The sequence below is a fragment of the Mustela erminea genome, chromosome 17 (genome assembly GCF_009829155.1).
Source record: "Mustela erminea isolate mMusErm1 chromosome 17, mMusErm1.Pri, whole genome shotgun sequence".
NCBI lineage: Eukaryota > Metazoa > Chordata > Mammalia > Carnivora > Mustelidae > Mustela > Mustela erminea.
Window position 1 is genome coordinate 11,311,753 of NC_045630.1, and position 21,017 is coordinate 11,332,769.

The 21,017-nt window shown below is 41.9% G+C and overlaps 1 protein-coding gene across 2 annotated transcripts in view; it reads left to right on the forward strand.

Annotated features, from left to right (window-relative positions):
- CNST (consortin, connexin sorting protein) overlaps positions 1 to 21,017 on the forward strand; it is a 113,737-nt gene that overhangs the window by 83,779 nt on the left and 8,941 nt on the right. For both annotated transcript variants that reach the window (XM_032317524.1, XM_032317526.1), the window contains exons 7-9: positions 1,754 to 1,775; positions 1,963 to 2,059; positions 9,586 to 10,475. In XM_032317524.1, coding sequence (XP_032173415.1) covers positions 1,754 to 1,775; positions 1,963 to 2,059; positions 9,586 to 10,475 — 1,009 coding nt within the window. The remainder of the gene's footprint in view (positions 1 to 1,753; positions 1,776 to 1,962; positions 2,060 to 9,585; positions 10,476 to 21,017) is intronic.

The following is a 21,017-nucleotide window of genomic DNA, read 5'->3' on the forward strand; positions in this document are numbered from 1 at the left end:
ACACATCTTTTAGACTTGTCTAATGGCGGGAAGCAGAAACAGTGCAATATTTAACCAAAATACTGCAGAAGGAAAGGTACTTTTACCAGATAAATTTTTTTTTACATTTACCAGATTATTTTAAATTGCTTGATTTGTATCAAAGATTGAGATTTTTAAAACTAAATCATAGTAATAATAAAGCATGTAAATATATTTTTTAATTCATTATTCTAAGACTCAGAAATCTGCAGGCAAGGATACATGATAGTGTTTAAACTAGTGATGTTTAAACGAGATTTCTGAGATATACAAGAATCCTTGATATGGACACTGCAAGATTCAGTCCTGTGGATAACATTTTCTCCTTTTCCTCTGTAATCACAAAGAGTAAACGAAAACTCTTACTTGTCCGTAATGAAACAGACCCACGTAGTGGACAGTTGCATTAGGCTCTGATTATTTTGGAGACCAGCCTTTGAAGAACCTTTGTAGATTCAGAAATGATGTTCATTCACCTCTCATGATGACAGTTTTCTGCTGTTGATTTGAACCTTGGAAACAATGTTTTTAGGGACTCTGCATTATAACCTAATTTCTCAGCATGTTAAATTAACTTTAAACTTCTCAGAGTTTTAAAATCATGGAATGTTTTACAATAGATAAGGAACATTGTGTTCTTTCAAAATCTTCAGTATATAGACACTTTCCCTGACTTTCCCATGGAATTAATCATTTTTTAATGTGTTGCAGATGTTTTAATCATTTGAAAACAAGTATTTATTTAATATAATATCGACATGGCATATTTATGTTTCAAATTTGGATAATCCCCCCCAAATTATTATTCCTAAATTTTTTACTATAAAAATAATTTTGAATTCTACATACATTAAAGCACAGAAGCTCAGTGAAGGTTTTATATACATATAAATGTCTATGTAACTACCACTCTGACCAAGACACATAACAGCACAGCCCCTCAGAAAGATCCCTCAGCACCCACCCCCAAAATTACTACTGAGTACTGTAACAGTGTTTTTGCCTGTTCTGTAATTCTTAGAAACCTAATCATACAGAATGGAGATTTCTGTATTAACTGCTTTTGCCCATCATTTTGCTATGTGTGTGTTACATGTTGTTGCATGTACTGGTAATTTGCCCGGTTTTATTCCTTCCTGTAGATTCACTGTAGGACTGTGTAGCAATTTATTTGTCCATGATATTGTTAATAAACATTCAGATTGTTTCTGGTTTTTCAGTATTATGAATCAAGTGGCTATAAATATTTTTGTGCATACCTTTTCTGTGGACATATGCATTCTGTCATCTTTGATATTCCTCTAAAACATAGAATATTTAAAAATTCCCTTTTTTGTTACCTGTTCCCACAGATAATGCCAATAAAATTATCTTCTATCATTACCTACTTCAGATTATAAAGACATAATCTGAAATTTTAAAAATATGTGTGTGAAATACTCTTTACATTATCAGCAAAATGTTAACATTTTTCTCCCCCCGGATCTCAGCATTTACCCCAAAGAAGGGGGTTTTCAGTAGTAATTGACTAGCTAAGGAGCTAACATGAGAGAGCTTGCCCTTTGAACTGTGTGAACCAGTGGCGATGTTTCAGCACTGGAAATGTTCTGTGCTAATATTAGAATCCAGAGAAGCTATAATTTATTTTTACAGCCATTTCAGTGACATTTGTTTGGAAGCATATTGCTCCTGTAATTTTTTAAAAATCTTTTTTTTCTCTTTTTTTCTACAGTCCTCTTTTCTCCAAACCTAAGGTAAGAGACCCGTCTCCTCGGAAGTATTTTATGGGAAGAAATGTTAAGAGTCACATGTCTGTTATATGGACTGTTCTAGGAAATAATGAAACCTTTCTCAGAGTATTTTCGGTTTTCTAACTTAACACAACAGTTTTCAAAACTTTTTAACAAAAACGTGTGTTTTTTGTTTTGTTTTACTTTTTAGATAACAACTGTAGAAAAGCCTCTGGGAAGGAAATGCTTTACACAGTTAATAGTTTCTGAGGACCCAAAGGACAGAGGAGCCACAGCCAAAGAACCGGGTATGTTTTTACTGTAGGGAAGAATGTAAGAGATGCCTGCTTCTTAAATTTTACAAGCGTTACATTTACAAGTATTAAAAGTATTATTATGCTAAATTTACAAGTGTTACAATTTGCACATTTACCGTTTTTTTTTTTTTTTTTTTGCATATACCTTTCCTACCAGACAAATTGCAAACTGAGATTCTTTTTATATTGTGTAACCCTATTTTTAGAAAACTGGTAGTAGGAATTAATAACATCTAACTTCTTATGAAAACATACAGTTATTTCCATGTTTTCAGGAGATAGTTATATCTAACAGAATATGACAAAACTGCACAAAAATGCTCTGAAACAGCATTGGTTTTGGTGTAGGTTCAGATGCCCTGTTTTGTTTAAAAACCAACAGTTACTATATACAGACTTTACCAAAATGTGTGCTGTAAATCTAAATACTTAAGAGCTCTGTTTCTTGGTAATGTATCTATGGCAATATATTCTCTTCCCTTTTTGTTAACTGACTTACGGTGTACTTTAATTTGCAAGTATACATTTCTAAAACATTTATGATATATTTTCTACCACTTCTGTGTCTTATACCACAAGTTCAAAGATTTTTAGAAACTCTTTCCTACAGTACTAATGTGGGTTCGTTATAAAAACTTTATAAAAAATAAAGATAAATTAATACATCTTAGGGTGTTTGTTTTTTCCTAATGTATGATTTTACTACTGATTTATAGTCTGAGGCTTCACGTCCCTGGGCCTGAGAGCCTGCGCAGTAAACACACGGCATCAGCTGTTTGACTGAGTTGCACAAAGTGATAAGATGATGGTGATGATGATGGCTTCAATTTAATCTGCCTTTTTTCTCTTTACAAAGCCCTGCCCCACATCTTTATCCCCTTTTCTTCTGTGAGGCAAATTTGTGATATTGCCCTAAGTCACTCCTACTATACTCTGTTCTGTCTCTTCTTCTCCTTCACTTTTTTTTTTTTAAGAAATTGGATTTTTCGGGGCACCTGGGTGGCTCAGGCAGTTAAGTGTCTGCCTTTGGCTCAGGTCGTGATCTCAGGGCCCTGGGATTAAGCCCGGAGTCAGGCTCTCTGCTCAGCAGCAAGTCTGTGCTTTCCCTCTCTCTCAAATAAGTAAAATTTTAAAAAAGAAATTGGATTTTTCTCCAAATAAAATTTTATTTTATATTTTGCATTTTGAAATACAAATTTCTCTTCCTACATTTTACCCCTAATCTATTTAAAAAAATGGTTTCTGATTTTTTTAATCTGATTTTTCTAATCTATTTAAAAAAATAAGTTTCTGATTTTTTTTTTTTGGGCATAGTTGAAACACAGTGTTACATTAGTTTCAGTGCACAACATAGTGACTGGACATGTCTATACATTATGCTGGGCTCCCCACAAGTGTAGCTACCGTCCTCACCATATAATGCCAGTACAGTATCACTGACTATATATTCCCTGTGCTGCACTTTTTATTCTTTTGTCTTCTTCACTCCTGTATCTCCCACTCCCCTTCAGCCATTTTGCCCATCCTCCCCATTCCCTCTCCTCTCTTGACAACCATCAGTTCATTTTCTTTGTTATGGGCCCAATTCTGTGTTTTGTCTGTTTCTTCACTTGTTTTTTTTTTTTTTAGATTCTACATGTGAGTGACATCATATAGTATTTGTCTTTCTCAGGCCGACTTATTTCACTTAGAATAGTACCCTCTACGTCCTCTGCGTCCATCCATGTTGTTGCAAAAGGCAAGATTTCATTCTTTTTTATGGCCGAGTAATATTCCATTGTATATCTGTCACATCTTCTTTATCTGTTCATCTGCTCCTGGACAGCTGGGCTGCTTCCATATCTTGGCTATTGTAAATAATGCTGCCATAAACATAGGAGTTCCCATCTTTTCCCATTCATGTTTTCAGTAGTGGAATTATTGGATCAACTGGTAAATCTTTTTTTTTTTTTAAGATTTTATTTATTTATTTGACAGATAGAGGTCACAGTAGGCAGAGAGGCAGGCAGAGAGAGAGGGAGGGGGAAGCAGGCTCCCTGCCGAGCAGAGAGCCCGATGCGGGACTCGATCCCAGGACTCTGAGACCATGACCTGAGCCAAGGGAGAGGCTTTAACCCACTGAGCCAACCAGGTGCCCCCAAATATCCCTATTTTAAGTGTGTAATTTGAGGCGTTTGGACAACTGTATACACTCACATAACTATCACTCCAATCGAGAGGTAGCACATCACGCCGAAATCTTCCTCCCAGTTGTCTTCATAATCAGTTCTCCCACCTCCAGGCCCAGGCAACCCAGTGCTTCCTGTTACTGTTGGTGGGTTTTCTCCGCTTTGGAATTTAATATAAGTAGAACTTCTCAGTGTACTGTTTTTCAGAATCACCCATATTGTTACATGTGGGATTGATTCATTTCTTTTCGTTGCTAGGTGATGTTCCACTCTGACTATACCACAATTTGTTTATCCATTCACCTGTTGACAGACATTTGGGTTTGTTTCCAGGCTGAGGATATCATGGATAAAATTTCTAAATATAAATAAATAAGTAAATAAATAATCAAGACTTTATTTATTTATTTATTTATTTGAGAGAGAGAGGGAGAGAGAGCATGAGTTGGGGGAGGGGGTGAATAGACCTTCCGGGAAGTCTTTCTGTGGGTCTATGTTTTCATTTCTTTTGGGGAAAGAATTGAGGGTGGAATTGCTGGACATAGGGAAGGTACATTTTTAATTTTACAAGGAACTGCCAGGCCGTTCTGCGGTGTGCGAGGCTTCCTGTCGCTCCACATCCTGGCTGGCATTTACTGTGTCAGGCTTTATTGTGGTCATTTTAGGGGACATGAGTATCACTGTGGTTTTAACTTTCCCTGATGACTGGGTATGAACAATTTTAGGTCTGAATTCTCCTCTGTGGCAGCTGTACATTATCAACATTTCATACTTAAAGTATTTTTTCTTCAGTGTATACTGTGAAAATGTCATCTTACAGTCCTGATACCACGCAAATGTTTGTACTTAATGTTAATTAATGAGATATGCAGAAAGTATAAGACGTGTTATCTCATGAATGATTAATTTTACATCATGAATTGTGGGGGGGGGTTACTGTAAGGAGAACTCATGGGAGGGGTACCCAGCTGGCTTAGTTGGATGAGCATGTGACTCTCGATTTTGGATTTATGAGTTTGAGCCCCTCATTAAGTGTAGAGATTACTAAATAAAATAAAATAAAACAAAATAAAACTTTAAAGAGAAAACTCATGGGGAAATGGGAAAGAGTAACTGAGAGACAGCGACATTTCTGTGGATTATGTGTCTAACTGCTCCTTTTAGAACTCCCCCTTTAACTCAGTGTGTATTAAGCATCAGTCATATACTCAGCTGTAATTCCATTTTTTTTTTTCATCGGAGTAGAGTTTTTCTGAAGTAGGTGTGAGTGAATGCAGTAGGGAGTAACAGACTCTGTCAGTGGATCTTTGGGTTCAGGAGCACCAATTAACAGAAATTCAGGCTAATATTAACAAACGTTAACCGTAAGTTTTATACTAGAATACATACTTGTCAAAAATTCAGAAAATATTTTTGATTAATCAGAGAAGATCAGACATTTACCTTTACTTTTTGTTGGAATACTACTGAGATATCAGAAAGGCATTCGTTTTTTTATGGGTTTTATTTGTTTTTAAAGATTTTATTTATGAGAGAGAGAGAGTGCACATTAGCAGAGGGAGAAGGAGAAGCAGACCCCCATTAAGCAGGGAACCTGTTGTGGGGCTTGATCCCAGGACCCCTAAATCATGACCTGAGCCGAAGTTAGACCCTTAAATGACTGAGCCACTCAGATGCCCCCAGAAATGCATCCTTAAAGGCAGAAACCCACAGCCACAGGATTGGCAAGGAAGCAGCAGCATATGCAATATCGAGAAAGTTCCAGAAGCTGGAAAGCAGGTGGATGGGTGGCAACTGGCTTATTACAGCAGAGAAGGCGGAAAGCTAAGTGTCTATGGGTTCAATGTTGAATCCTGCCTTGAAAGGTTTGGGAATCGGAAGCATGGAGGTGCCTCTGACGTCATGCATTCAGAGTCGGACTGGGAGCAGGGAGGTTCAGCCAAAAGACTATACAAGAGACACTTAGACCTTTATAAGCCCTTTCTGCCAAGCGGGAGGCTGACATTTATTTCATAGAGCGCCTCGGTTGGAGGAAATGTGGACGTGGGATCAGGCACAACTCAAGGAAGAGGTCTTACATAGAAAATGAGAATTGCGTGAAAATCCTACCACCTGAATGGTGAGAGCCTTAACCTGCTTTCTGTAGCTCGATCTAGAACTGTGGCGGCTGTTCTCTTGCTTCCTCTCCGGGAAACGGGCTACTCAAGTCCAGGAGATAAAACCTCCAGATATTCATATTAAAGGCCTCGCAGTGAATGGCCCAGGCCTTCCTCCTCCCACGCTGAGGACTGACCACTCCTGGAGAAGACTTGCCTTTAACCACAGAGCTTCTTGTTGCCTCACTGAAGAACGCCTCAGATAGAAAGACGGGAAACCAGACCAGTTGATCCAACCCCAAGAAGCTCAAAGGAAATAAAATGGAGAGAACAGATGAAAACTTTAAGAAAATGAACAGTGTCGTAGGTTAGAGAGAATACTATATATATGAAAACAAGAATAAGGAGTGGTTTTGGGCGCCTGGGTGGCTCAGTCGGTTAAGTGTCTGCCTTCAGCTCAGGTCGTGATCCCAGCATCTTGGGACCGAGCCCCACATCAGGCTCCCTGCTCAGCTCTCTCTTTCTGCTCTCCTTCTCTCTCAAATACATCTTAGAAAAGAAAAGAATAAGGAACTTATTTTTTTCTTATTTTCTTACAATAAGAAAAGAAAAACAGGGGCGTCTGGGTGGCTCAGATGGTTAAGCGTCTAACTTTTCCTCGGGTCTTGATCTCCAGGTCCTGGGATTGAGCCCCACGTCGGGCTCCCAGGTCAGCAGGGAGTCTCTCCCTCTTCCCCTGCTTGTGCTCTCTCTGTGTCTGTCTCTGTATCTCTCTCAAATGAAAGAATAAAAAAAAGAAAAACATTCAGAGAAAGAAAATATTCTTAGAAGATAAAAGGTGTGGTGTCCACAATAAAAAATTAATTATGGGGTGCTTGGGTGGCTCAGTCAGCTGAGCCTCTGGCTTTTGATTTCTGATCAGGTCATAATCTCAGGATCATGAGATGGAGTCCCAAGTCAGGCTCCGTGCTGAGCATGAAACCTGCTTAAGATTCGCTCTCTCTCCCCCTCTACCCCTCCACTCCTCACTCGAGTTCTCTCTCTCTCTAAAAATAAACTTAATTAGAGGGGTGCCTGGCTGGCTCAGTGGGTTAAGCCTCTGCCTTCGGCTCAGGTCATGGTCTCAGGGTCCTGGGATCGAGCCCCATATCTGGCTCTCTACTCAGCGGGAAGCCTGCTTCCCCCTCTCTCTCTGCCTGACTCTTGTCTACTTGTGATTTGTCTATCAAATAAACAAATAAAATCTTTTAAAAAATTAATTAGAAAAGTCAAAGGATAAAATTGAGGCAGTGTCCCAGGAAGTTAATCCAAAGGCAAGGAGAGGAATAGTGTGGCAGAAAACATAGAGACCATCAGTCTGTGAGGCCCAAATCGGAAGACAGGCATTCTGAAGGGGTGGAACAGAAAGCAACAGGGGACAAAGGAGTAGGGGAAATAATATTTAAAAATTCCAAGAATTGACGGTCATGAGTTTCTAGGTTGAAAGTCCCACCAAGTACCCAACACGAAGCATGAAGAACTTCACAAAGCTTCAGGACATCAGATATAAAGAAAAGAATCCAGATCTTCCAGGAAGCAAATGTAGGTGATGGGGGCTGGAATTCAGATTGATTGAGAGACTACAGCCCAAAGGGAAGCGGGACACGGTACAGCAGTGGCTTGCAGGCTGTGAGAGGAAGTTACCTCCATCATAGAAAACAACCCGACCAAAGTTTTAGTCAGGCACGAAGGAAGACTCAGATCTGAACAATCCGAAGTTTGCCTTCCATGTACCTTAAAAAAAATCCAAGAGAGAATGAACAATGAGAAAGACCTGGGATTCAGAAGCAATGTTCCCAGCACAGTACGAGAGGAAATTGCAGGGATCACAGGAAGGGAATGCCAGGACCGGGTCTGTGTAGCCCGCCGAGAGAGCAGCTCCGCTGAGGGGATGTTGTTGTTTGTGTTTTTCAAGATTTATTTGTTTGTTTTCTAAAGTAATCTCTATACCTAACAGGGGGCTCAAACTCAAAACTCCGAGATCAAGAGTCACATGCTCCACTGACTGAGCCAGCCAGGTGCCCCAAGAAGGATACTTTTTTTGGTTGTTTGTTTATTTATTTATTTATTTATTTATTTATTTATTTATTTGACAGACAGAGATCACAAGTAGGCAGAGAGGCAGGCAGAGAGAGAGAGGGGGAAGCAGGCTCCTTGCTGAGCAGAGAGCCCAATGCGGGGCTCGATCCCAGGACCCTGGGATCATGACCTGAGCTGAAGGCAGAGGCTTTAACCCACTGAGCCACCCACTAAAGCCATGCCTTTAACACAAGGCGCCCCAAAAGGATACATTTTAAAACTGGTAGATTATCTTTTGGGACATATGCTATAGTTGTAAATCTGTCAGAGTTTGAAAATACATAGGCAGGGTTTTGTTTTGTTTTGTTTTGTTTTTTTACATTTATTAGAGAAAGCGAGAGAGCATGAGCTGGGGGAAGGAGCCGAGGCAGAGGGAGAAGCAGCAGGGAGCCCCACGATGCAGGACTCTATCCCAGGACCCTGAGATCATGACCTGAGCTGATGTCAGACGCTTAACTGACTAGAGTCACCCAGGTGCCCTGGCAAGGATATTTTTTTAAATGAAGGAATGAGGCAGCCATCAACAGCACGCAAGATAAAGTGGAAATCAGAAAGGAAAATGTATCCCCTTCCACAATGTAGGTCAGTGGTGAATAATAGTTACAAAGCCATAGCAGGGTCGTGAATATTGCTTTGCCCCAGAATTGTGTGGAACTGTAGTGGGAAACTCGAGGAGGAGAAATAATACATCATTGGAGGAAAGGAATAGAAAGAACTGAGAGAATGAATCCTCTTTGTCCACAGTAGGTAGTCTTTAAAACTGAAAAATCCATAAAAATAACAGTATAAATCTGATCTTCAGTGGAGGGTAGATATGGAAGGAAATACAGAAAGCCAATAAAGTTCAGAAAAATATCCCTCAGCCTTTAAAAAACTACCTCCAATGACAGCGAAGACTAAATTACATATTCATATTCTTAACATGGTCCGAACCATCTCTGTTAATTTCTAAAGGTAAAGGGTTATTGACTGAACAGAGTATTTCCTCTCTCTAAAGACACCGTTAATCCAAGCAGATGCCATCTCCGCTGGAGAGGTCTCGAATTTTGTTGTGTCACACGTAGTAATTCACTTATGTCCTCTCTCTCCCCGCCGTGCTTGAATCTTACAACAACTTGTTTTCCTTCGTCTTCAGAGAATGAAAGTTGTCTTGGCCCGGAGCCAAGGGAAGAAAGCCAGCATCCAGAGGGAACCCAGGAGAGCAACCCCTGCTGTCCCCCGATGGACAGGCAGGCCGAGCCCCCGAGCCAGCTGGTAACTGCAGGGATGGGCCACACGGAGGAGCCGGTCTGCAGCGCCAAGGCCACGCGGGCGCTCCACGCCCAGCCCTGGGACTCGGCGGGGAGCCGGTCTGGGGACGCCTGGGAGGATGACAGCCGCCGGCAGCCGCCTCAGACTCAGGCCGGCCGAGGTGTGGCCTCAGTAGGAGCCCCCACCGCAGCCCCCACCGCGTCACTCACAGGCGAGTCCATGCTCGAGCCCTTGATCCCAGCCGGCTCTGCCCTCTTAGCCCCCGCGCCCGCCCCCGCCCCCGAGGGACAGTATTCCCAGGCTCAGAGAAAGGGACTCCGCTTGCCGCTGAAGGATGCTTCGCAGGCGTTGCCTCCAGGCCGACTTGAGAACAGTGAATTCAATGAGCTGCAGCAACTTGATCTCACAGACAGGGATGGAAAATCACTGCGGGGGCCTCCGGACCCAGAGCACGCTGAGAGGGCGCTCGACGAGAGTAATCAAGAATCCGACTTAAGTGCAGGGGGTCTGGAGGTGTGTATGGCCCCCGAGGAGAGGGGGGGTGAGGACGAGCGAGTCAATAAAGAGACGGAAGACTATTTGAACAGCCTGATAGAAGGATGCTTAAAAGATGCTGAAGACTCCCTGTCATGTGAAGACAACCAGGAGGAAGACTCAGACCTCCTTCCAGATCTTTCTCCCGACGAAGCCTCCTACAGTCTGCAGGAGGATCTGCCTTCGGACGAGAGCAGTCTTTCCCTTGACGATCTCGCCAAAAGGATAGAGATTGCAGAGGTACGTGTGGGATTTAACAGAAGGACAATTAAAAGTACAATGAAATTTTGCAAGTACCTCTCTGCTAAGTAGTGCCTCGTTTTTGTAAATGTTCCCTGTTTCCAGCATGAGGGGGAAATCTACTTAATGTAAACTTTTAATAATTAGTAGTTTTGTTTTTTTATATGGATTGAATAAGATGACTTTGATCATGATGTTTATACTTTAAGAACTTTGATTGCATGCCTCCGGGGACAGTAAGTGCTATGAACACGGTTTTTTTATACTGCTGTGACTTATTTGATGGTTCTGGAAATTATGATCAAGATAAGATTAATTACATTCTTGTAAGGAAATCTCATTTTTCTCCCTCATAATACATACTCTTATGATTATTGATATATTTTTTATTCTTTAAAACAGTACAACAGAACAAAGGAAACATTTTAAAATACTGTAAGACAAGGAGATACTGGTGGATTTTTTAAGATTTTGTTTATTTATTTGACAGAGAGGGATCACAAGTAGTCAGAGAGGCAGGCAGAGAGAGAGGAGGAAGCAGGCTCCCCTCTGAGCAGAGAGCCCGATGTGGGGCTCGATCCCAGGACCCTGGGATCATGACCCGAGTCGAAGGCAGAGGCTTTAACCCCCTGAGCCATCCAGGCGCCCCTGGGTGGATTTTTAAGTCATTAAGTTGTACATTGTGAGTTTTCTCTTTCTTGTACTATGAATTTATAAGCTGTAGGTTTGAACAGACTTCATACTTACTGCTTGACTAAGTAAAATATTATATATAATCCAAAGTTTCTCCAAACAGTAATGAAGCTGGTCAAAACAAAACAAACAAAAAATGGTACACAGGATCAAGGTGACTATTCTCCTTTGTTTGATAATACAGGTTTTTAAAGTTAAGGGGCAAAAAGGGGGCGCCTGGGTGGCTCCGTCAGTTGAGTGTCTGCCTTCAGCTCGGGTCATGATCCCAGGGACTTGGGATCAAGTCCTGAGCAGGGAGCCTGTTTCTCCCTCTTCCTCTGCCACTCCCTCTGCTTGTGCTCTCTCTCTTTCTCTCAAATAAATAAACAAAAATCTTTTTAAAAAAAAGTTAAGGGGGAAAAAAACAGCCATATACAAACTGTAGCCCCTTTAGAAGCTGGCCTCGTAAATTGGAGAGGTCTTTGTCTGAGGTTACATACAGACCCAGCAGCTAGCAGCCCTACAGAGTTCCTACAAACTCTCCATGTTGCTATTTCCTCCCTTGAAAATTAGGACACCAGTTACTCTTCCTGTTTTTCATCTTACAGTTTTTTCCAAGTAATCTTTTAAGTCCCATTGGTAGCCATTGTTTTCTAATTCTGCATCATCACTTGGGGAAGGAAACGTAAACTTCAAGTAGAAACTGGAAAAGCAGCAGAGCTAAAGTGGGCACCAGAGTTCCCGGGAAGGTAGAGCCCGTGGGAGCTTGCTCGGATCAGGGGCCGTGAAGTCACTGGCTCCCTGCATTGTCTGTTCTGGTCAGCTCCCCGGAAACTGGTTTTCATTTTTTCTTGATCAAGGTTGGATAGAATAATAAAGCACTAGATCCAGTATTCATTCATTTGTTTATTTTAACCAGATTTTTATTACCACTTACAAGTCAGCCTTCTATGAACTGTGGTTTTTTTTTTTTTTCTTCCTAATTTCCTCTTGAAATCGTTTCATAATGCTTAATGAGTGCAGAGTTTCTGTTTGGGCAGATGAAAATTTAAAAAGTTGCTCCTGGTAGTGGTAGCACAACATTTGTGAATGTAATTAATGCCACTCACTTGTTAAAATTGCAATTCTGTGTTAGACATATCTTACCACAATTTCTTCTTTTTTTAAAAAAAAAGATTTTATTTATTATTTATTTGACAGACAGAGATCACAAGTAGGAAGAGAGGCAGGCAGAGAGAGAGGGGGAAGCAGGCTCCCTGCCGAGCAGAGAGCCTGACTCGGGGCTCTATCCCAGGACCCTGAGATCATGACCTGAGCCTAAGGCAGAAGCTTAACCCACTGAGCCACCTAGGCGCCCTGAAACTGTTTACATTTTAAAGTGTCTTTGAATAACTTTACAGTTATTCAAAGTTATTCAATATTTTCAATATTCAACTTTGAACAATATCCAAAGTTATTCATTAACTGTGAAGTTATTTTTTATGTGTGATGGTTCTCTTTCCTAAAATTCTATTATCTTTTAATTTGTGCTGTTTTAAGAACCTCAAAAGATCCACTACGAACAAAACCAATTTCCTTAATACTGTAAGAGTAGAGTTTTGAGCTAAGTAAAATGTCCAGCTGATAGTAGGTTTGCTTGTAAGTGCAAACTTCTTTTTTTTTTTTTTTTTTAATATGACAGAGAGAGAGAGAGAGAGCATAAGCAGGAGGAACAGCAGAGGGAGAGGGAGAAGCAGGGTCCCGCTGAGCAGAGAGCCCGATGCAGGACTCGATCCCAGGATCCTGGGATCATGACCAGAGCCAAAGGCAGACACTGAACTCACCGAGCCCCCGACGTGCCCCACAAACTCCTTTTTAATCCAAACCAGGTTACATGCTCTCGGCAGAATTCTCCTAAGGCCATCTCCGGTCAGGTGCGGAGGATTCAGTGAGGAATGAGATGATTCAGTGAGGAATGAGATTTTATCTCTTGGGGGCTCACTTGGGTAATTTTACTAAAATTGTTTTTGGAATATTTTTCATGCTTCATACTTGAGTGAGTAGGGGATGCACAGCATAGCGTCCACATGGCCGTGTCGTCCTAGGCAGCCCTCTGGTCCCTTTTCCCACCCTGCCCTTCTTCCTGTGAGTGACTCCGCCCCTCACCGACTTCGTCAGTGCTCCCCACTCTTCCGACCTCTGTGCTTATGGTGGAATGTTCTTTCACTGCCAGGTTTTCCCTTTCTACCGGTCTCTCTGCCCTCATTCTCTTGCCTCTTGGGCATTCCTGGGCTCCGGCTGCTGCGCTCCTGGGCCTTGACAACAACGGGCAGGCCAGTGTCCTTTAAACAACCAGGTTCATCCCATCAGATGGAAAGCTCATGCACCATCTCAGAGAGAACTAAAACCATCTACACTAATTTAACTCAGTGATGCAGAGACTTGTGTAAATGAAACTTTTCTGGATTTGAGAAGCATTTTTAAATCCAGAATAACTTTGCCAAGTAAAATGATAGCTTAGTGTCTGGAGCCCTGATATTCTTTCTTATGTAAAAAAGAGCAGGACACGCTCTTACCAGAAGTAGAACCAGCACTGTTTTTAAAAAGCGTTAGAAACATTTAAGCTCACTTCATAGGTTTTTAATATAAGAAGTTTATCACAGGGTGCCTGGGTGGCTCAGTTGGTTAAGTGTCTGCCTTCAGCTCAGGTCAAGATCCCAGAGTCCTGGGATCGAGCCCCACATCAGGCTCCCTGCTCAGCAGGAAGCCTGCTTCTCCCTCTCCCAGCCCCTCTGCTTGTGCTCATTCTCTCTCTGTCAAATAAATAAATAAAATCTTTAAAAAAAAGTTTATTACATGTGCAGCATCAGCAATGTAGGGAGATTCACTCTTTTGTTCCCTTCTCAGTATTTTTACCTAACTTCTGTGTATACCATGACATCACAGATGCAGTGACTAAAAATTCAGACAGGGACACTCCGTGTGTAAAGCCTGCATTCCCAACAGGTGTCCAACCCCAGGTGTTCTCTGTTGCCTGAATTTAACTATCCTGGTTTTGGGGAAAAGATGAGATTTTATTGCAATGCCCATAATATTCTGACATTATTTTAATGTTGGAATTCAAACTCCCCTTACCCAAGGAGCCTTGTAATGCCAAAATTCATTGACTTGCTTGGGACTGGACACTGGGAGAGTTGTGATAGCTTCTCTTAAAACCCTTCAGCTATTCCAAGGCACCTGGGCAGCTCCGTTGGTTCAGCTTCCGACTCTGGACACGGGCTCAGGGTTGTGGAATCGAGCCCACCACAGGCTCCACACACAGCGCAGGGTCTGCTTGTCGCTCTCCCTCTGCCCCTCCCCCCACTTCTGCACGTGCTCACTCTCTGTCAAATAAAAACAAAACTAAAGTTCCAAAACTCTTCAGCTGTTCCTAGCATCAAACCTGAGACGAGAAGTATTTTCTTCAGATTCAAGGTGGTGCCCTGATCCAATCCCATGCTGCTAATAACAGTCCACTCCACTTGTAGTGGATTGTTCCATGAGGGAGTGGGGGTTGGGGAGTTATTTAGTTTTCTAAATGAGTGATGTTGAGTATTGGGTGAATTTTTTGAAAATTAATCTGTCTTTTCACACCGAAAATAATCATAGTATACAATTCAAGAGGTCCCCTCTGTGAGCACATTTTAGGAGCATAATATGTCATATGGAGATAAGCCACTCATTTTTCTTCACTAATATGTACACGTGTAATCTGTTTGCAGGGATTAGTTGGGAAAGAAGCCAGTTTGCTTCTCCATATCTCCAAGCTTCCCCAAAGCTTGGTGCTCTAACAAGTTTTTGATCTGAAAGAGGGCAGGACATGCTCCTGGCTCTGTCTGTATCCGCCCCATTTACTTAGGTATCTTCAGATTGTGTCCCAAGAAACAAAACCTTAAACTTTCTGATGGGGAGAATGCTGCCAACCCGGAGTTGCTGTTGGATTTATCATCAGAGAAGCTGTGCCCCTCTCTGCTCTCTGTGCCGTCTCCAGCTCTGTCTCTTGGCTAGATTGCCGGGATGGGGAAGTTACGTGAAGAGGAGCCACTGTGGGATTCCACACAGAGTTAAGATGGCAGCCAGGGCTCAGCAGCAGTTTAGGAAATCCTGTAGGTACCTGGTCTATGGATCCTGCACAAAGGAGGGTTTTAGAAACAGTGACTATGGTCTTCTGTGCAGGGGAGCAGGGCAAGTGGAGGAAATGCAGTCTTCCAGTCCTAAAGAGGCTTCATGGGAAATGTCCTCTACAAAGCCAACACGTTATTGTCAATAACAGAACCTAGACAGAGTAAGGCTTTGGTTTTGCTTTTAAACCTAGTGTACTCAGAAAAATGAATAACCTTTGAAGACCTATTTTTGATTATGTAAAGGGGAAAATCTATGTTATCTTAATAAGTGTAAGCTAGGTGCTGTCTATATGTACACTGGTTGTCTGTGTATTCATTTTCTCTTTGGCATATTTGTTGAGCACCTACTATATTCTAGAAACTGAGGACACACCAGCGAACTCAGGTCAGCCTCTTGTGAAGCTTACTTTCTAGAGGGAGAGACCCATGATAAATAAGGTCACATAAAATAAACCATGTAGGGGCGCCTGGGTGGCTCAGTTGTTGAGTCTGACTCAGTCTCAGCTCAGGTCTTGATTTCAGGGTTGTGAGTTCAAGCCCCGCATGAGGCATGGAGCCTACTTGAAAAAATAAAATAATCAACAATGTAGGTTCGGGTATTAGTAAGCGCTGTGCCAGTCTCAGCAGGGTGAGGAATCGAGAGTGATGGAGCTGATGGGCAGGGTGGGGGGATGGGCTCTTTTTTTAATCCAGGGGGAGGGAAGGCACTGGAAGAGCCAGCACACTGGGGCACAGTGAACAGGGGAAGAAGAACAGAGAGTTCAGGAAGATAAGGTGAAGCCGGTACCTGTAGGGCCTCCAGACCAGGGTAAGGAACCAAAATCAGATTCAATCGTGGTGGAAAGCCATGGTTTGGAACAGGAGGTGTGACCTGACCTCCTGCTGCTCTGTGGAGACTAGAAGGTACAGGGGCGGTGCCAAAGCAAGGAGACCCATCAGGTTATTTCCACAGTGGAGGTGAGAAGCAGCGAGGGTGGGGTTCAGGTCTTAGCAGTGGATGTGGGCAGGAAAACCCAAGTGTTTGTTCTGGAGTCTCCCTATTTAAACAGTTTACTGGGGGTTAAAAAGTGGAGTGGTTCTTGGACATTGTTATTTCTTTTCCTGTTTTGTACTTATGAAATCATTCTGTTAAGCAAATTACAAAAAACACGAGATAGTGCCTAATCTGGAAACATAGAGACATGATAAAACTCTTTATTTTTTTAAAAACAATTTCTTCCTCTTTAAACTCATCTTTTAAAACTTCCTCATTGGGGGAACCTGGGTGGCTCAGTCGGTTAAGCAGCTGCTTTTGGCTCAAGTCATGATCCCATGATCCTGGGATCGAGTCCTACATAGGGCTCCCTGCTCAATGGAGAGCCTGCTTCTCCTTCTCCCTCTGCCTGCTGCTCTGCCTACTTGTGCTCTATGTATCTGTCAAATAAATAAATAAAATCTTAAAAAAAAAAAAAAAAAAACAACTTCCCCATTGACAGACTTTGATACTATTGGTTTTTCCCACCTTCTTGCTCTGTCTGACCTACACTGTTGTAAGGTGCATGACTGTGGGGTCACAGGTCCCCACTGTGTTTTTTCCGGAAGATGGCTTTCCTCCCTGTAGACGCCTCCTCTTGCTCCAGCTGTCACTTATAATATTAATTTGCTGTCTTAGGAGCCATGACATTAATCTACTTGCAGATTAATTGAATGACACAAAAGATCTTTCATCTCTCCATCTCCTCCCCCACGTTGCTAGATCAATGGCTTTAGCCATTAGCTGATGGTGTATAAGGTAAGGATTTGTTGCTAGAGATACAAAGTACTTCAGAAAGACAAAAGAAACCCCTTAGGCTTATTTGAAAATTGTGTTCATCTCACTTTAATTGTAACATATTAACAGAGGACACCAAGCAAAATTTTAACAGTCACAGAAAATAAGATCTCTTCCCATCAAGAAAAGGACAAGAGGTTTAACAAGCTTGTATCAAACTCTGATACTAGTTGGTGCGACCAATGTAATAAGCAGGTTATATGAGGTGTCTGAGCTTGGCTTGTTCTGTATAATGGGACTAATTATGCCTGAGTGATAGAGTTGTGAAGGTCACGTGTGGCATGTTGTGTAGGTGTGTACTGATTGGCCAAATTACAGGTCTTTTGATGGAGCCCAAACCTGAAGGCGCTGGCAGGGGCCATCACATTCCTTCAGTGAACAGTGGCAGTAAATTTGACACATTTTTCTAGAGTGAACTCACCGGCGTGTAAGCTACTTAGAATATACGAGTGTGATTTGTGAATGTTAATTCTCAAGGTAGTCAGAAACAACTTTTTTTTTAATATATATGAGAAACTGACAGACTACAACGGTGGTTTCCTTTATCTTACTAAATATCTCACTTTAATATTAATTCAAATATTTAATAGAATGACCCTTTCCCAGCTAATTAAAATAATTTACTTTTTTTTTAAGATTTTATTTTATTTATTTGACAGAGAGAGATCACAAGTAGGCAGAGAGGCAGAGAAAGAGAGGAGGAGGCAGGCTCCCCGCTGAGCAGAGAGCCCGATGCGGGACTCGATCCCAGGACCCTGAGATCATGACCTGAGCCGAAGGCAGCGGCTTAACCCACTGAGCCACCCAGGCGCCCCAATAATTTACATTTTAAACATTTCTGTGGAACATATTTCTATCATTTGAAATTGAAGACCCAAATAATGTCTTGGCAAACAATAAACTGACCTCAAGTATATCATCTGTGATCAATTCAGGGAGACTAAGTTTACTACAGCTTTCCAAGCATTAAAATAGACACTTTAAAGTATTTTTTGATTAGGGGAGGTGGGAAAAAAGCAGAACAGAGAAATGATGAGTCAAAACACAAAATCCTGTCACTTGACATTATAATTCACATTTCAAGGCATCTTCCAAGTGCTGGAAACACAAGACAGTTCTCAGAAACAGTATTACAACCCATTAATAAGAGCATCCAATACATTACAACAAAAAAGCATGTATTCCTGTCCAAAATTCACCAGCCTCGAAGTTCTGGTTTGAGCAAGTCTCTGTCATTAGAGGAATCTTAGGTGGTGTCTGCTTTCTCCTTTAATTTTGGGTGCAGGCAGCTTTAACAGTGAGGCCCTCTCGGTGTTTTCCTTGTCACAGAAGGCTTACTGTGTGCCAGTAGAGTTACAAAATAATTTTTGTTTTTTACGATCAGTTAATTCTTAAAATGCTATTTAAGACGATCATTGACATTTGAGGGGCCGCACAGTAGAACTATTTATTTGCAAATGTACGGGACTAGGCCAGATGGATGTTTTGTTTTGCTTTTGTTTTTAATTCTTCACTTATTCATGGAATACCACCAGCAACAATTACATTAATTACAGCTTAGATTTTTTTTTTGTTTGTTCTCAGTGGAAGGGCTGTTATATTTTGTTTAGATAGGAAAGAAACTTGGTAATTGAAGTGGACAGCTAAATTTGGTTTTTAAAAGCTTTATTGTTTTGAGATTTCAAAATTTTACCTTTTAATGCTGACATTGTTGTAAGAAAAGGGGGAAAAAGACATTGAAACTTTGGGGAGGGGGTCGTTTGGAGAAGACAGTGTGTCCTAAATCATCTTCTCTACCTACTTAGAAACACTTGGCAGTCTTTTGCATAAGACCCTAAACTAAGACCCTGACCTTGCTTTGGCTTACTTGCCTTTCTCCCATAGAATCGAGGAAAACTCTGCCAAAGTTGGTTCTTTTTTTTTTTTTTTAAGATTTTATTTATTTATTTGACAGAGAGGGATGACAAGCAGGCAGAGAGGCAGGCAGAGAGAGAGGAGGAAGCAGGCTTCCTGCTGAGCAGAGAGCCTGATGCGGTGCTCCATCCCAGGACCCTGAGATCATGACCCGAGCTGAAGGCAGAGGCTTAACCCACTGAGCCACCCAGGCGCCCCCCAAAGTTGATTCTTAAACTTTATGTTTGACTGCCTTGGTGTGGTAGGTGGAATTTCTGTGGTAGGGGTAGGTTCTAAGACCCCTGCCCCAAAAACTTTTTTTTACTTTCTCTCTCTCTCTCTCTCTTTTTTTTTTTTTTAAAGATTTTATTTATTGGGCGCCTGGGTTAAGCCGCTGCCTTCGGCTCAGGTCATGATCTCAGGGTCCTGGGATCGAGTCCCGCATCGGGCTCTCTGCTCAGCAGGGAGCCTGTTTCCTCCTCTCTCTCTCTCTCTGCCTGCCTCTCTGCCTACTTGTGATCTCTCTCTGTCAAATAAATAAATAAAATCTTAAAAAAAAAAGATTTTATTTATTTATTTGAGCGAGAGAGAACACAAGCAGTGTGAGGCACAGAGGGAGAAACAGACTCCCCACTGAGCAGGGAGCCCGATGCAGGGCTGGATCCCAGAACTCATGACCTGATCCGAAGGCAGACACTTCACTGACTGAGCCACCAGGTACCCGCCTGCCCAAAACTCTTGCCAAAAACCGAAAGGACCACACCCACCGGTTGTCTTCTAAGAGTTTCCCCCTTGGCGTTCATCTCCTGGGCCTAAACTTGGACCCACCATCCCTTGTTCCATGTCTGTAGACTAGGAATTCAGGGCCATTGAGAAAGGAAAGCTCCCCAGAGGAGGTCCCTGAACCCCACTGAAAGAAGAGAAAAGTGCACATGCCCTCACTTCATACTGGAGCGTGCCTGCTGAAACAAGCCATTTTTGGTGGGAGAGGAAAAGAAAAAGAAAGTATAAGGTGTGGTTAGATTTCTAGCCAAGAATTAAGGCTTAGGTTGGGGGGACGAGGTCAAAGCAGAATGTTGACCCATCTCACACAACTGTAATTTCTCCCCGCTTTCAAAAACTTGCCAAAGTTCATTGCCTCCCGCAGTAAATAAGGTGGGGGCCACTTGGGAAGGCTTGTAGTCCTTAACTGCGTGACTTCCAGAGCTGGATGCCCCAGATGGGGCCAAGAGGGACTAGGGTAGGGACCTACCAGCCGGTGCGCCAAGACTGGTGGCCGGGTCTTGGGAGCACATCTGTGTCTTTGCTGATGACTTCAGAGGTTCGTTCAGTCCTTCAACATACCTTTGTTCACTTTCGCTGTCTTTTTTTTGATGTTCTTAGTCACCATACAGTACATCATTAGTTTTTGATGTAGTGTCATATTCCAGAGGTGTAAAGGTAACAGTAACGCCACTCTGGGGCTCATCCACACGCTTCTCCCCCACCGCCAATTATCAGTAGGATTTTTTTTCTTAGTATTTAAAGCAACTTGAAAACACTTAGGGTTAGATGAATTCACTGTAAGTAAATGTATGACTTTATTTTATGGAGAAAATAGGTCATGACAATAGATAGGCTATGAAAATGCACCCCCTCCTTTTTTCCTACATTTACAAAAAATAAAAAGAATATCCGTGATACATCATTAGTAGTAATATAGCCATTAGAAGTCATTTCCAGTTTTCCATCTCTTGCTCTTCAGAGATTTATTAGGACTCTTTTCCTCTCCGTTTCAGTGTGGTGTGCATGAAGTCATTCCCTGGCTGCAGAAAGGGGCTCTTTAATGTTGGATAAAGGGGGTGTTTGATGTTGTTGCTTTCTAAAGAAACATTTGAAAGTCTGTTCCTTTGCATATTTGTACTTTCCATTTTAATGTCACTAAAGTGCTTTAGTTTTCTCAAAAGAAGGACATCATCTGAAATACACATTTCCTATAAAAAGAATAAATTGCTAACATTGATTTTTTTTTTTTTAAGATAATGG